Source organism: Centroberyx affinis, unplaced genomic scaffold, assembly GCF_046629955.1.
Source record: "Centroberyx affinis isolate AG114_WGS23_722 - 3 ecotype Tasmania unplaced genomic scaffold, CSIRO-AGI_Caff_v1 ptg000077l_1, whole genome shotgun sequence".
NCBI lineage: Eukaryota > Metazoa > Chordata > Actinopteri > Beryciformes > Berycidae > Centroberyx > Centroberyx affinis.
In genome coordinates this window covers 82,031-99,554 of record NW_027278786.1, presented here as the reverse complement: position 1 = coordinate 99,554, position 17,524 = coordinate 82,031, and the positions used below count along the sequence as shown (strand labels likewise).

The window sequence follows — 17,524 nt, the reverse complement described above, 5'->3', positions numbered from 1 at the left end:
AGCTGAAGTCAAACATAAATGGACAGTTAGGTTCTTATCAGTTTGCCTATAAAGACAGTCGACAAACACCTTGAAAACCCCAAGGCCTAGACTTCAGCTCTGCTTTTAATACCCTGCAACCACACATCCTTCTCAGTAAACTCAGACAGATGTCCCAGCAGGTCCGAGTGAACCAGACATGATCTGAGTCTAAAGTCATCAACACAGGTGTTCCTCAAGGATGTGTGAGTTCTCCCATTCTGTTTACATTATATACAAATAATTGTACAAGCAGTCATCCCAGCACTTTTATTGTCAAGTTTTCTGATGATCTTGGGACTCACGGATACAGACACATTTCTGGCTATAGTTTGGAGGTTAAAAAGTTTGTACAATGGTGTGATGACCATCATCTCATTGTAAACACTAAGAAAACAGAAGAAATTATTTTTGATCCAGGACATCTGGGGGATCATTCTCCACTACTGGTCTATAATAACACTTGTATTACCCAGGTTCATTCTTACAAATTCTTGGGTGGACATATTGACTGTGATCTGTCTTGGAATGTCCATGTGAATTCTGTATGCACAGCGACTCTACTTCTTGCGAACACTCAGGGTGTTTGGGGTTGGACAGAGGGTATTGATGTTATTTTATCATGCTGTGATAGAGAGTATACTATGTTACGGAATCTTAGCTTGGTTTGGTAACATATCAGTTAAGTTAAAATCACAAATAAATCACAAATAAATAGACTGGTCCACACAGCAGTGAAAGTGATGGGGGTGAGGGAGCATCCCTCCCTCCAAATACTCTTTGAGAAGACTATAGTTAAACAGGCTAGGAAACTTATCGCTGACCCCTCCCATGTCCTGTATTCAGAATACGAACTGCTCCCATCAGGTAGACGCTATAGGGTTCCAATTAAATATAGGAAAAGATACCTGAATAGGTATAACAATTCTTTCATCCCTCTATCAGTGAATCTCCTAAACTCAGGACATAAGGAGGGTGTGAAATGAGGGTTTGTGTTGCATGTACTTGAATGCACTTATGTCTGCACTTGTTTGTGCTGTGCACTTTGTGTCTGTTACTGCACTATAATTGTATGTATTTTTATGTGGCAGCCATTATGTCCAAGACAAATTTCCCTAGGGACAAATAAAGTAATCTTGAATCTTGAAACCATGCCCGGATTAGTAGACCGTGCACACAAATTTGTAATATAAGTATGGATAACGTCAAACAGGGACACCAGAGCGGCCCACAGAGTTGCATATAAAATTTAATCAACATGCTTTTTCTACAAGCATGATTTATAGGGAGTAAATGTGTTTCATATTGTCACCAAAACACACATTGGATCATAAATTAGACCTACTGATGTGATTTTACCTATCCTTATTGCACTAGGTTTATAGATTAATAATGCTGTGTGTTGAATATTCATTCAATCAGCACAGAAATGTGTCAGTTGTTTTTGTTGTTCTTGTTATTGGACTAGTTTTATATAGAAATAGAGAAATAAATGGTGCGATGGTGCAGTGTGCTGACTACCCCCCCCCCCCCCCCCCCCCTTTATTTAATCTGAGTACTTTGTTTTCCTGGGCTGACTACAATCTTTCTTGAGATTGGGAAAAAGTGACATCAGTGCTAGTTTCACAGCTGTAAAATGACATATGAATACCAATGAGGATTTGCAGAAGTGATTATATGGAAAATACAAAAGCAATTGGTGCATTGTTAGTTCTGATGCAGTAGCTAATTACTAACACTAATAGCTGTTTGTCATTTCATGCTCTCTGAATCAGCATCCCATGTCGGTATAAAAACCCTAATTGACCCAATGGTCAAAAGCAACAAAAGTTAGGAAAGTCAGTTGAACGACACTAACTTCATCTGGTGCTCTATCAAGGTGTTCTTTCCAGGGCAATGCTTTGTGCTCCTGCAGGGCAACAGGGTGGCCAAGTGGTTTGTCCTTCAACCAGATGATTTGGGTTCAAACTGTCAGCCCTGCTGAAGTGTCCTTGAACGAGTCACTAAATCTCTACCAGCTGGGTGCTGTTTTGTAGCCGACTCTGCACTCTGACCTCCCTGGAGGGGGGCAAGCAAAGAGAAAGGCTTACTGATCACATGTACACATTGGTATCAATGTCAAAAATCTAGAATTTGTACATTTTTATGAAATTAATGTGTGAGAACTTTTTTTTTTTTTGTGCACATATAATAAACAAAATGAGAAAATTAGTGTATTCCATTCCCACAAATTAACCAAATCAAGGGAAGAAACTTTGTTGTGCGTACATGCAATAGCATTTCATGCACCAAAGCAAATCTTGGCCAGAATGTACACAATATTTTCTCTGGCCACAGCCAAGCATCACAAGTCAAAAAGGGTTGAAAATGATTATAGTGAAACTTGTCATGTAATGAGTATGACACCGAGTGGCAGCCTATTGCCACAGACATTTTTCACCAAATTGTCCTCATCTGTTGTCACGCTTTCCCCTCTGCCAAATGGGAGGATTGAGGCTCTGTGCTTTGATTAGCCAGTGGAAAGTACAATTCTTTCATTTCTTCCTGGTCAGCTGACTTGAAATGCAGGGTAAATATGATGAGTTAATGGAAGTGAAGTCACATCTTAGGAACCTTTGATAAACAACCATTTGTGCTTTCAGCCCGAAAATCCTATAAAATATGTGTATTTGTGTCTGTGTGTACCTGTTTGTTTTGGTGTCTAGGTGTTTCTTTGGGGGGTTTTCTGCCAATGTGCAAGAGCATAAGTGTGTGTGTCTGTAACAGATACGTGTGCATGGAAGAGCATGTGCATTTGTGTTCCTATTGCTCAAATATGCGCTGGCTGCCTGTTATGACGGAGCTTTTCCAGGAAATCTACTACCTGCCTTTCCAGAAGTCAAATTCTTTCCTCTCGCAGTTGATGGTTGTTCTTCCCAGAGCATCTCAATCATAGTGCTGGCGCTCCTTTCACTAACCAGGCTGGGACAGATTTTTTATTTTCCACTCCAGGACTCTTGAAATCCTGGGACGCAGTAGCTCTTCCCCATAACAGGGGCTACAGCTTCGATTGCATAGAGTCAAATATGAATGCGAGGAAAATTCCTATTCAGAGTTAGAGCTACCTACAGTTTGATGAACCCTAATCTCCTCCGTGGAGCCAGGCAGCAGTCTGGGCCCATTGGCTTCCTAAGCACAATTAAGGGACAATAGTCTACAGATCTCTAATAATCAAACATGGCTGTTGAGATTGCTGCGTTTTCAAATGAGTCACGCACAGAGCTGATTGTTTTGAAATCTCCAATTGTTTACTGTTTTGCCAACGCAAGCCATTAGAAGAAACGCCTCTCCTTCTAAGCCTTCATGATCACATTTCCATTCATTCCAGTGTCTTTCACGGAAGCTACCAATTGGATCTGTTCCCAAAGGTCCCCGTTGCTATAACAACGGGCTGAGAGGCATCACACTCCCTACATCAAAGATGTAAAAACCCATTTCTTTGTATAAACCACCTCTGTGGTTTCAGCACAGTTTGCCAAGCGGATCCAAGCGTACGGCACGTTCAGAACCTGGAGAGACGCTGCACTGGGTGATTGTTCAATATCTAAGTAATTTAATATCAATAGCCTTGGAAAAAAGCTGAACAGCTCTCCTGCTGTAATTCAAACCTTAGGTGGTACTGTCTGATGGTAAAACAATCCCTATAGCCCACTGCAAACTCTATTTCTCTATTTCTGACATTTTGTGTGTTAGTAGCTGTAGTAGTAGGTAGATAGCACATAACAGCTAAAGGAACAGAGAAAGTTATTTAAACTATCCAACACCATTAGCCTTTTAAGTGTTTGTGGAGTTGTTACGGGTTTTCAGGTCATGGTTTGGTTAATGAGGAATTATGGTAAAATGACTTAATTATTATACTTTGTTGCATATTACACCTTCACTCCTTGGGTTCATGGGAAATATGAGTGGAGGCTGGTTTTGGCTGATGCTGCAGTTGATATATTCACTCTTCTACCTGTTAAAAGGTAGAGAAGTGAATAAAGAAGATCAATTCTCATGTTTATCAAGGCAAAGTGACACGCATGCTCTTTTTCCGCAGCGCTCTGCTTCACATTCATACAGTCACACACATTCACAACTGGGAGCATAGCCTTTCTTTTTGGCCAATGGATAACTCCACTGGGGCAAGCGAGGGTTAAGGGCACCTCCACATAATTCTTGATATAATTCTCATTCATTTTCCCTGCACAGTTTTTCCCAGCTGGTCAAGGATTTGAACCGGTGTCCTTCCTGTCCAAAGCCTGGTTCTCTAACGTCCAAGTTACGTGTTGAGCTGAAAGTCTTTCACTGTCTAAGGCAACAGTGTGCTTTAATTATCTCCATCTGGCCTAACAGATGAATTTGAATGTGCTAAAGGAAGACTAATAGTGTCTCAAAACACAACACTAAGAAGTCCATCTTGGCAAAAATTGATCCCAAATGAAGCAATCAAGCATAAATATTTTGAGGCAAGTGCAACAGGATCGTAGAGACTTTGGTCTTGGCACAAGAAAGCCTTGTGGGAGGAAGCAACACAGATGAGCAGCAGTTGGTAGTGGAGCAGATACACTCACACAACAGGCAGTGGTGAGACTCTTCAACCAGACAGTCAGACTCCGGAGTTTACTAGATTACCGTGATGAACCTGAATGCTCGTTTCCCCTCATTAACCTTTCTATTTCCTTTTTTCCTAAACTCTATGGGGAGCCTGATGATTCAAAGATAGTTTGTTCGCTCAGATCTTTGTTAACTTGGATTCATTGTCCAACTATGTACTGCATACTGTCTCTCAGGAATTACGATTAAGAGCTAAAAAGAAACAGTTTAATCCAAATAAATATGTTAAAATATGTTAGGCACCCTAAAATGAGGAGACCATTTACAAAACGGTCTTTAGTTCTTGAACTGTTTGTCTGATATCACTTGAAATACCCTCAAATTAAAGCTGGCAATCTGGTATTTAGAGTATGGAGCCCATACAACTGACTGAGATTGTACCATTTTAGGACTTTACCTATCACAGCTCTGTGGCTTTGCTTTCTCATTCTACCCACGAGAGCTTGTTTGCTGTTGCTGAATTATCTAACAGTGTTGTTCCCATATTGCAATTCCTTCCATGTACTCATTTGCTTTTTGTTTACCTGTCTAACTTTGGAACAGCTCACCTAGCCATGAGCATAAACACTTAATTATTAATAGCGCTGTATTTGCCATCATGACAAAAACAAACATTAAAACCGAACACATGCCAAGACGCCAAACTGCAGTAAATACACCAAGGAAAGCAATCTCTGTCACCTGAAACTGACTGACTGTCCATTTCATGTTTTTTAGCAAGTGTAAGTGTTTATGTAACTGCTCTGCTGTTCGGTCCTGCCGTGACAGATGAAGAGACATATTGCAAGTTTGGAACGTGACACACACACACACACACTTGTTGTGAAAATCTGTGTACGACATTGAGGATTATGCTCTATGTGTGTGAAGTCCAGCTTGTTAATTAACACGACAGAAGTCTCATTGATGACTCCTGTGTGAATCAAAGTATGAACCACCAATGCACAGAAATGTGATGTGAGAAATACATTACTATACATGATGGGCATCAGTTCAGAAACACTCAGCAATATTGAATATTTTTGATAAGGTGTGTAGTTCTTTACAATACACATCTACAGATCTGGACATTTTCTGGAGATATATATGGCTGAATATGAATATGAGCACATGGTTGCACATCCTGTACACATTATATGCTGTAATTTCATTGTTTTTCTTCATATTCTCATTTTCCTGTAATTTGTTATATATGGCATGTACATGTTAGATACTGCATGTATTTATTTAATTTTTGGCTGTATTCTCATATCATACTGATATCTCACTCATTTTCTCTTAAGTTCGACTGCAACTACTGCTGGTATTTTGCACACCCTCTTTATACTGTATCTATAGTATTTTGTATACTGTCATTCATACATTTGTACTTCTGTGAAATTGTTGGTAGTGTAGTTTATATATCCCCCCATTTGCTCTATTCTTATTTTTATTGAGGGTTTTTTTCCCTCTGCTGTATCCTATATCTATTTGCCCCTTCAATGGCCCAATTTCTCCATGGGAATCATTAAAGTTTCATCTTATCTTATATGGAATGTACTGGGAATAGCTTTTCTTGTGCTGTACGGAGGCTGCTCTTCTGAAGGTTACTGACATACTTTCTGTTACTACCCATATTCTCTGCTCAGGGAGGAAAAACCAAGGCTTCTTTACTTTTATTCTTTGCCATCTGTTCTCAAACTAGTTCAGTCCCAGAAGCAATGATCTGACTGATCAAAACACTTTGGATGATTTAACAGAAATACTATTCAAATATTCTTGAGAGCTGGAATGAAAGAGGTTTTACATTTGATTAAAATGTAGCTTGCCACTAGAAGTTACATTCATGAGGGAGCAATTCAAACAATTTTATGTTTAATATTTAAGAGTTAGAAACCAAAAGGTTTTTGTCCAATTGAACGCATCTTAATAAGCTTTCTGGAGAGGTAAGAGACTTGTGTTGTGTTGATGAACAGGTCAGGAAGACAACTGAGCGAGGTCTTTGTGCAGCTGCCGTCCAGGAAGGAGCTCCCAGAGTATTATGAGCTGATCAGGAAACCTGTGGACTTCAAGAAGATCAAGGTACGTTGACGGCGATGACCCAGACTGATGTGAATGAGGAGGAGGATGATGATGATGATGATGATGATGATGATGATGATGATGATGATGATAATGATGATGATAGTGGAGAAGAAGTATGATTAATCTGCAGCGGTGCATAAATTTACTACTTTGATATTGTTAGTAAACAAACTGATGTGATATATGCAGATAGTTTCTGATGTCTGTAAGTTCCTGCAAAAATTGTCTTTTTTGGCAGTTAGATGCTGAGAACTTCCTGTAAATGGTTCAAAATAAATAAGCTCATTAATTTGAACCTACATAGACAAAGCATACATCCTCTGTGTCGCCCAGGTGTCTAGTTTCTGGACATAAAGACTGACGAGGCTGTGATTATTATAGTGGTTTCAGTGGAAAGTAAAACTGGTTTTGCCATACTCAAAGGACAGCTAAGACAACTCACATCATTGCACATGAGTGCAAATTGAACCACAAGAGTCTCAAGTTGTCAATCATGTCCTATTTCTGATGTTGTAATCACATATCACGCCCAAAGCAAGTACAATTAATTTCACAATGCATCTAGTATTAGTGAAATTCAAAAGTAAAGAATTTTACCCAGTGGCAGCATGTTCACTTTGAGGGATTATAATGAGGAAATCTTCAATTTTCAGGAAATCAAAATGTTCAGCCAGCTTAGAGCCATTTTACCCAATTTCCTGGTAAGATAGAATGGACATGGAGTCAGTAGAACAGGTTCAAACAGATGAAACATAATCCAAAAACCTGTTCTCAATTAACACATACATAAATAAACATTTTGCAGCTTATTAAATATACAATATGTTTTCGAAAGGATTGGAATTGTATTCTGAGAGAGTAAAGGGAAAAAAAAGTTTGCAGCCTTGAATTTCACAGTAGTTGCAGGCTGTTGGGTTGAGGGGAACGTGAGGAGAATGAGAGTGATCAGCCTGCTGCTGCACGCTGCTCCTCTGTGTCCACAGGACCGTGTGAGGAACCATAAGTACAGGAACGTGGGCGACCTGGAGAAGGACGTGATGCTGCTCTGTCACAACGCCCAGACCTTTAACCTGGAGGGATCCCAGGTCAGAAACCCCAGTGGGACTTTCTTTTCTCTCCTTCATCCTTCATTTTTCTTTATTTCTGTCCCTGGGGTGCCAAACCATGAGCCATGGAGCGCCAGTCAGACAGTCTGCAGCTTTTCATTCCAGCTAGGGCTGAAAGATATTGACAAAAAGTCTAGTTGCGATTATTTGACAGAATATTGCAATTGCGATTTAAACTGCAAAGTGTTCCTTGTCATAATTTTTGTAGAACGTTCAAATTGTTTAAAGAAACGTGATTTTGTTAAAAAAAAATCTAGATGTCAGTGTGCAGGATTTACTGAGTTTGACTATGATGAAAGGTTTTCACCAATATTGCACTTGATTCATGGACCGAAAAAATTACCTGGAGGTTTAAAACACCTTGTTCACAAATCCATTTTGGACACTCCTCTCTCTAAGGCAATTAATTGCAGAAGTTCATATTGCGATTTCGACTACAGCAGCTGATTTAACTGATTGGTTTCTCCTCTCTGGTTGAAGGTCTGCTAATCAGTGGAATCATCTGCTGATTGTTAAGAAAAAAAAAAAAGTTTCGATTTGTCACTTGCAGACAAGATTTCCTGCCAACGTCTGCACATCGAAACCAAAATTATAGCAACCCCACTTTATGATTTAGGCTGATGGGACGGTGTATTTTTACATAAAAACCTTTAGGTTCTCATAGTCTTCTGTACTTCTCATTCTTTTTACCCCTACCCGCATCTGCCTTGCATCCCTCCTATCTACCAAACCCATTTGTCCTTTATTCCCACCCTATTGCATCTCAGACCAAGCTGTTTTGGGAGCTTTTTGTGAGATCCTGCCTGTCTGTTTCTTCTCCAGATATATGAAGACTCCATTGTGCTTCAGTCTGTGTTCAAGAGCGCCAGGCAGAAGATTGCCAAGGAAGAGGAGAGCGACGAGGACAGTGAGGATGATGACGATGAGGAAGAGTCAGAGGCTGAGGGTAAGAGAAACCCCACCTCTGGGACACGCATACACACACACACACACACACACACACACACACACACACACACACACACACGTACACGTGTCACCTCATTTAAATTCTACACTGTAAAACCAGTGAGTGCCTCTCAAGTTTGAGATTCACTGTACCATCATCCCATTGGGACCAGTGTGGAGTACAGCTGCTGTCAATCAAAGTGTAGAGCAAAGAGGGAAATGTGATGGCAACACACATGAATGAATGGTGAATACAATTTTAACTGCTCTTCAGCAAAAACAATATTTCTGGCTTCAAACTGGAACTAGTAAGAAACTTCATCAGAAATATTAAAATTACTATTTGTGAATCAATATTTTATATTGAATCAATAGCAGAAAAATACTTGTTAAGTAAAAATAAGTTGTCAAAAGTTGCAAAAGACTCTAATGACCACCATAAATGCTAATCTTGTCTGGTTTGTCGGATTTTTGTTAAAAAATTAAATGCATTGTTTTTTAATAATTTGGGTGTTTTATAATAATAGGCATAACAGCCGAAACATGAAATTATAGTAATATACAGTATATTTCAGTTAAACATAAAATCACTTTTAAATCCCATGAGCATTGTCTCCGTAAAAAAACATTATGGCAAGTGCTGTGTTGATTTATAGTGATCACAGATGTAGTCACCCAGTCTCCCAAGCCTGCGTCTGGGTGGAAATTTACGCAAGAGTAATCATATGTTTTCTGACTAAACAAACAATGAAATAACCAGATATGTAAAACTTCATCTGACTCATCATGAAATATGGCTTTAAATCCCTCTTGTCTTCCCCCCCCCCCCCCCCCCCCCCCCCCTCTGTGCTTCATGCAGCCAAGTCAGTGCGGGTTAAGATCAAGCTGAGCAAAGAGGAGCGCAGCCACGACAAAGGCAAGAAGAGGCAGAGCCGTGGGAAGGCCAAGCCGGTGGTCAGCGACGACGACAGCGACGATGAGCAGGACGACAATGTAGGTCACTCCGCACCGAGGCGCTTTAGCATGTGGTTAGGACATCTTTCAGGAAAAATAACTGTCACACTGACCCCCACCGTCCAGGATAAAGCGAATTCTTCACCTCTGGGCAAAATCCACCGCTTTGAATTTGCAGCAGGTCACCTTTATTTGAATTGAATTCTGAGTGAACACACAGGGGAAATGAATACATATGGAAATGACACTGGCATGAATTGTAAATGTCTTCTGTCATTCCAATAATGTAAGCTAACCGCAGCTCGGGGAAAGCCTCACAGTTGCGGCAACCTGTCGCTAATGTTCTTTTCACAGAGATAAACCTGCAGCCGCAACATGTAGAAATACCGTGTCAAGTTCAGTTTGACAGCCTTTATCGACACACAGTGGCCCTCCGTCCTGGTTGTCAGGACACACAGCTCTGCTTGTTGTCGTTCTAGCTCTCATCCGGGAGCATTTTACACCTGGGATGCAAGAAGAATGCAGGTAATTGCAGTTAAAGAGGAACTATACCCCAAACCCAGATCTGTGTAAAGAAATCTGTGAATCTAATGGTGAAAAGTAAAGTGCTGAACTGGCCGTCTGCTATTGGCTGATCTTTGGTGCCAGGTGATGTCACCACCTGTTGTACCCTACAGAAGGTGACATCACCTGGCACCAAAGATCAGCCAATAGCAGATGATGATTTCAGTAGCATGCTTTATACCAATAGATTTCAGGCTTTACACAGATTTGGGTTTGGGATTTAGTTACTCTTGAACTAGCTGTTAGGAGAGAAAACCACCAGTACTTTGGGTCCTGAGCACCAGGATTGAAAACCAGTGATGTAGCACATCATGTCAAAACGTGAAGGTTCACAGCTACGACACTAAAATCAGACAAACGAGAGAAATGGCAAGTAATGACCTCTGTTACAGCTGTTAGTGTAATAACTTTCCATTAGCAAAGTAAACCACTAATATAATAACAAATTGCAGTTAATAGAGTAATAATCTGTTAATGTAATAAATCTGTTAACGTAATAAATGTCCCATACAAGTAATACACCATACCTACCATTAATGTAACCTTTTTCATGTTGATGTAATACTTATTAATTAATTCATACTTATTAAATTATTAGGTTTTAACAAGCTGTTTGAAACGTTTTAAAAATAAGCAGTTTATAATGATCACTTTCATACATATTTATCCACTTTCAGATGCAGCACCATATTTAATAACCAAATTTGTGAATGGGTGACAGTTGCGTATTCAGTTTCTACTATTAGATTATCAATTCAGCTGTTACATTTTTGAAAACTGAAGATGTCAGCCTTCTCTGTAGTGGAACAATTACTACATTCCCAGGAAACAAGTAATTATGTTAATTATTAATGGGATATTGAATATGTGAATAGATTTAATACACTAATAACTGCATATTGTTATTGCAGTAGTAGCGTCTTTGTTACATGAGCAGTTGCGAGATGCTCTCATTGTGAGGGGGGGAGGGGGGGGGTGCAAAGTCTTAGTGTAAAAAACAAAGGAATGAGTGGCAGTAAGTAGGTAGTGTTTATACCTTTCACAGAGCGAAGTGTGCTTCACTAGCCTGGTATCCAGCCCTTATGAATCACAGTTTGCAGCGCTCTTTGCACATTTGCATGGCAATTCATAAGGTTATTTATAAGGTACCTTATGAATCGCCATGCAAATTCGAAGAGTGCTGAAAACTGCGATTCATAGGGGCTGGACACCAGGCTAGTGCTTCACAAGAGTAAAATTTCAAATTGAAATTTCAAATAAGACCAGAAAACAGTACAAAACAGTAAGACATAGAAACACACAGAGTTACAGACACAGAGGCCAGTCTGAACAGATGAGTCTTTAGCTGCTTTCTGAAAGAGTCAACAGAGTCTGCAAATCTTAAGTCCAATGGAAGAGCGTTCCACAGTTCAGGAGCCACAGTTTCAAAGGCTTTAAACCTTTAGCTTTTAGTCTAGAACGAGGGACAACCAGTAAGCCCTGGTCAGAAGACCTAAGTGACCTGCTTGTAATGTAGGGATGGAGCCTGACCATGCAGGACTCTTTATGTGATTACACTTTAAACTTTAAATTGAATCCTAAATGTGATGGGAAGCCAGTGTAACGAAGCTAGAATGGGTGTGATGTAAATTGTCCTGCTGGATCTGGTCAAAAGCTTACGGTAACTTGGCTGGATGGATTTTCACTTCTCTAGGTCACTGTAGGCTTGGCACTGACTGGGCAGTTTGGAAATTATGCTGTAATAGAGGAACAACCTGTTGCTCATTTAGTCTAATACAGACTGTAATGAGATATACATGTACATACTGTATGTATTTGTACACTGACTAATCCCAATTTTACCCAAATTCACCCCGCCTGCTTTAACTAACTGAGAAACTGGAAACATCAGGTGCATGTTGTCTCATTACTGCACGGCCATTTTGGCCAGATTTTTTAAGCAGCTCCTTGAGCGTTCATTTTGTTATTTTCAGTGAGTTTTGAAAGAAGACTAGTGGGCCAGACTACATTAGCGCAGAGGGGAGGGAGAGATCCATGGGCGTTCTCCCACAGATCCTTTTTTTTTTTTAATCTCTTCTCATGATAATTTCCAGTGTGTTTGGACAAAAGAGGGAAGAGCTTTACTATGCTTACGGGTGCAATTACATGAGTACAGTCGCTCTTAGGGCCACTCATGCCCAGACTACACTCAGTTGTGTGATATAACTCAGCTTGGGTACCATTTGAGCATCATCCTCTTTATTCCTGAACAATAGCTTCACAGCCGTTACATAGCACATTCATGAATACTGATTGGCTCCTTACAGTATGTCAGCTTTCATAAGGTGTTCCTGTAATACTACGTGTTGAACAGTGTGTCAGTTTATTGAGCAAAATGTAAAGGATAATACCAGTGGGTTTTTTTTTAAGTTTGTTCCAGCGGTCCAGGTTCCTCTCTGGTTTCTGCACACAATCTGCATAGTTGGAGATATCAGCACTTGTTTTCCTCCCTTCAGAAGAAGCCATTTGCTGCCATTCATTCTTATACAGTATGGAAAACAACACATCACAGTAAACATGAAGCCTCAAACTTTCTGTTTTTCCTTATTTCATTGTGCTGAGTCGAGTGTTTTCATCTCAGCGCTGCGTTACGTTCCGCTCTGCTTCGTGTCAATCAGCTGACACCCACAGGAAGAAATGAAAGTCTCCTCCAGGAAATAATCCCTCAGAAACATGTCGCCTTACAGACTTTACTGTCACATCCAGGTCTTTTTATTTAGGGCGTCTTTGTCAGGGACAGGCAGTTAATTTCAAGTGTGTATTTTAAAAGTAAGGAAAAACAAGCACACGACAAGACACAGACAGAAGTAAATGGGCTTTAACTTGACACCAGTATTCTGTTTTAATAAAAAAAAAAAAAAAAAATACAAGCACTCCTTGCAGCTACCACTGAATACTGTAAAATATGCCTTGGGGTTAGCCATGAAATCTTGTGGTGTGAAGCAGCCATTTTATGCTATTTGTTATATGCACCAACCCTCCAGGGATTAATATTAGGTTTTACCCACCTTCCAGTGTGTCTTTCCTCCTCTCCGGTCGAACAAGATCAGCTAATTGGCTGCCGGCACACTATGGAATATGGAATAGGACATTTAGCCTGTATCGACCAGCCCTAATGTACCTATTATTGATGTGATTATCACTTATTAGATGTTTCCTCCCCTTCCCCCCCCCCCCCTCTTCTCTCTCCTGTCCTGCTTTCCGTACTGTACATATAAGTTAAACCTTGACCTTATTGATTCATATATTGATCGCCATTTCAGGTCAGAGAGGTTCAAAGCATTTTCATCTGACAGAAGCATAGTGCACCGAATCGACATTTTCCTGTTCTCCCTCTCTCTCTTGCTCTCTCTCTCTCTCTCTCGCTCTCGATTCGATTTCAGGTCAGTTCAGTGGGTGCTTTGTTACCTGGGGAGTGAATACATTGCTGTAGGAGAGTGAAATTAATGACGTTATTCTTCACCAATCAACACATTTTGCAGCTAAAACTTCACACTTACTCTTCGCACCACATAAATACTCCAGTGAACTGGGGAGGTTGTTGAACTTGGGGTGATATTTATTTTTATGTCCTGGTTAGTGTTGCCTCAATACCTGAATGTTGACTTTGATACCAATACTAAGTTTAATAACAAAAAATCTGATACTATTACATGATGTCACATCATCACAAAACAACTGTGGTTTATTTTAAACAAAAGCACCATGGAGAGCACCATAAATTCAACATGAATATCAATAGCTTTAAAAAAGAAATAGTTCAATATTGGTGCCAGTTTGTCAACCAGTTTAGGTGGACTGGGATCCACTTCAAGACTTGGTCAACTGTTTGTCACTGTTGCTAGTTTTCACTCTCTTTCACGCTCTTCTTCTTCTTTAAACTATTCCAATCCACCTGTCCTCCACCCATATAAGCCCTCTGGTGGCTTACAGAACACATTTGGTCGAAGTATCGAACGTTTTTAAGATTAAATATCGAATGCAACCTCTCACCATGATATCAAAGTAGTATTGAAACTTTGGTTATTGACCTTGGTAGGTTCTAGCTGACCTTTTTGTCAAAACTGAGTTAGTCGCATGAACCTATTCTATGAGTGCCTATTGATATATGTGTGGTGTTATTTTTTGAAAATAATGGTTTTTGAGTCTGTACTTCCTAAAACAAAAGGACCCATCTCCATCTAACTCAATGGATGCTGAAAACTTTGAAGCTCAATATCTCAGAACTATCCTGAAGGCAGATAGAACCTTATAATTCTAAGCTCACTTTGCACTGACTCTTCACATTGTCACTGGATACGTTTACATGTATGGAAGTTACTGTTCTTACCATTTTACTCAAGTTACCCAGTTTGGGGTCAACACATATAACGTCATAACTAGGTGGTTTTTTTTGCTGATGTACTATTCTTTCTGTAGACAGGAATATTCTGTTAACTGGTTTACTCAGGGCAACAGGGAGACTCAGTTGCAGGGTGTTAAAGGTTAATGTGAACATCTTAACCCCGATAAGAGCTTAACCAGAGCATGGCCAACAGCCGGGTTATAAACGCAGTGATTTTCTCCGTCGTCTATCAGTCACGGTAGGGCTGGGCGATATATCAATATTATATCGATATCGTGATATGAGACTAAATATCGTCTTAGATTTTGGATATCGTAATATCGTGATATGGCATAAGTGTTGTCTTTTCCTGGTTTTAAAGGCTGCATTACAATAAAGTGATGTAATTTTCTGAACTTACCAGACTGTTCTAAAACAGGGAAGGAAACCCTGTCTTTGCATTTTATTTTGATCACAGTCTTGTTTTAATGAAAGTGCTTGTGACATCTCACATGTGGCTTTGACTTACAACTGAACATTTAGCCTACTTCCTAGAAAATACCGAGATATATATCGTGTATCGCCATTCAGCCTAAAAATACAGAGATATGATTTTTGGTCCATATCGCCCAGCCCTAAGTCACGGCGGTAAAATACTCTGCGCTCTCCGTTTAGTCAAGTAGGAGTCTAGTCTCGCTCGCCCTCTCGCTCACTCCTTCCCACTTCACTGCAGAGGAAGACCTAGGTTCCCCTCCCTGCATATTAAGTTCTTCAAACGCTCCTCAAATGCCCGCTCGCCCCGTCAGTCAGCCTCCGCAGAAATATTTCTCAGGAGCCCAGAAACAGTCTAGACAGGAGGTGAGGATGAAAGGAAAGGGCATCGGCTTCACCTTCGGACCTCCTTCCCTCCGCACTCCTCTCTTGCTCATTTCAAGGTGCTGTATGTGTTCCGCTTGTGACGACCTACGCCTGATCCTGTTGATGCTCTCTCTACGGAAGATAAACCTTCATTACACTGTTGTTGTGTGTTCTCTCTCTCCCTCTCTGTCTCTGTCTCTCTCTCTCTCTCTCTCTCTCTCTCTCTCTGTCTGCAGGATCAGTCAGAGAGGAGCAAGAGCGATGATGAATGAGGAAGGGGATGAGAGGATATGAGATGTTTTATAGCACTTATCAAAAAAGGACTGTATCTTCTATTACTCTGTTGTTCAGGTTCATATTCTTTTTATTTTTATTTTATTTTTTTCCTTTGGCTGTCCGTAGTGCATATTGTATGTTCTTCCCCTACCAGCTTGGAAATGTATTAGCAATGAGAGGAGAAGCTCCAGCAATACCGATCTGTGTATATCCCAGATTGGAAGAATCTATTTTATAGTATATTTTTTAACTCTATGCTAAAAAAAAAAAAAATGAAAAAAAAAAAAAAGATTTCAAACTGTATGGGAAAGATTTGGTTATGGTATACCAGCGGTTGCTTTATTTGTAATTGCTTGCTTGCACTTTTACAAAATGAAAAATGAAAATCCAAATTGAAATAATTTGGAATAGAAACAAAAAAATATAACCTAGGGCCTTCCAGATTAATTTGAAGTGCCACTGGCAAAAAGGGCAATTTAGCTGTAAATTGTTTGCAGCTTTTACAAAGCACGTCCAACTCAACTTTACCAGACAGTGCCATATGTTGGAACGTGGAGAAATAACAATAAGACAGTACAATTTCAAGAGAATAAACAGAAATATATATAGTATGTATGTATACATATCTCTTACAGCCAATAAGACAATCTCAGTCAGTGCCTGATGACCTACAAATTAATTTGACATGGCCCTAATCGCTTAATGCTTTTATTTTTATCACTTTTTTAAGAATGTTGTAACCTTGCATTACAGAGGCGGCACATCATTTAAGTCAGCCCATGTACTTCATGTATTTTATCTTGTCATGCTTTTCAAGTTGTGTATCAGAGCGGACCTTTATTTGAACTTTGTTGTGATAATCTCTCGATGCAGAAAGGAGCGATTGGTTTGATTGATTTAGAAAACGTTTGGCCTTCTGAGGCTCGTTTGTGAGCACAGTATGATTTTAACCAACAGATTCGAGGAAAAGCAAACTCTTTATTGAATACCACCAGCATCTAATCGAGCAGTAAATGTAGCTTTCCCAAGAGTCTGAAAACATGTTGCCAATTGCCAATATATTGCACCATGCACCTATTGTAGCAAACAGATTGTAAAGAACCAAGTCTCAGATGAATTCTTGCAGCTCATTATAGCCATCCAGATTAATGACAGCACACTATGGAAACTAGAAATATTGAAAAAAAAAGCACAGTATTATGATTTTAAAAATCTAACAAATTTGAATGACATTGAATTTGACAGTATGTGTTATGCAGTATATTGATTTATGCGTATGGATTGAAGTGTTTTTATGTGTTCTTTAGTATTTTTGAGCTCCCATATTATTGGTTTTTATGTTGTTTGTAGCATGAACTTGTTTGGCAATATACTATATGTTCACTTGCAGATATATCCTTTTTGTATGTGTGATCTGTGCTAGCCAACTCTCCATAAGTGTTACTTAATCTTTGCTTTCTTTGCACAGTGTCTTTGTGGTTGTATCTGATACCCCAGGGCAAATAAAATCTCACAGATTTTCAGCACATGATACATTATCTATGTGTTGTTTTTTTTTTGCAGTTTGTTGATGCCTCTCCTCAGCATTCATAACCTTACAGGATCATTATTTTTCATGCAATATTCAGATGATTCTTTGGTCTGTGAGCGTTGAAATTGAAATCCATGTATTGGTTAAGTAATAGTCTAAACTAAAGGGAGTCACCACAAGAGCCAGATTTGGTGACTGATTGCGTGA

At 39.7% G+C, this 17,524-nt stretch overlaps 1 protein-coding gene across 2 annotated transcripts in view; it reads left to right on the top strand.

The window, feature by feature from the left end:
• LOC139645792 (probable global transcription activator SNF2L2) overlaps positions 1-17,310 on the top strand; it is a 69,520-nt gene extending 52,210 nt beyond the window's left edge. For both annotated transcript variants that reach the window (XM_071521639.1, XM_071521631.1), the window contains exons 30-34: positions 6,609-6,714; positions 7,701-7,802; positions 8,646-8,769; positions 9,631-9,764; positions 15,747-17,310. In XM_071521639.1, coding sequence (XP_071377740.1) covers positions 6,609-6,714; positions 7,701-7,802; positions 8,646-8,769; positions 9,631-9,764; positions 15,747-15,782 — 502 coding nt within the window. In that variant the 3' untranslated portion in view covers positions 15,783-17,310. The remainder of the gene's footprint in view (positions 1-6,608; positions 6,715-7,700; positions 7,803-8,645; positions 8,770-9,630; positions 9,765-15,746) is intronic.
• The last annotated feature ends 214 nt before the right edge of the window (positions 17,311-17,524 follow it).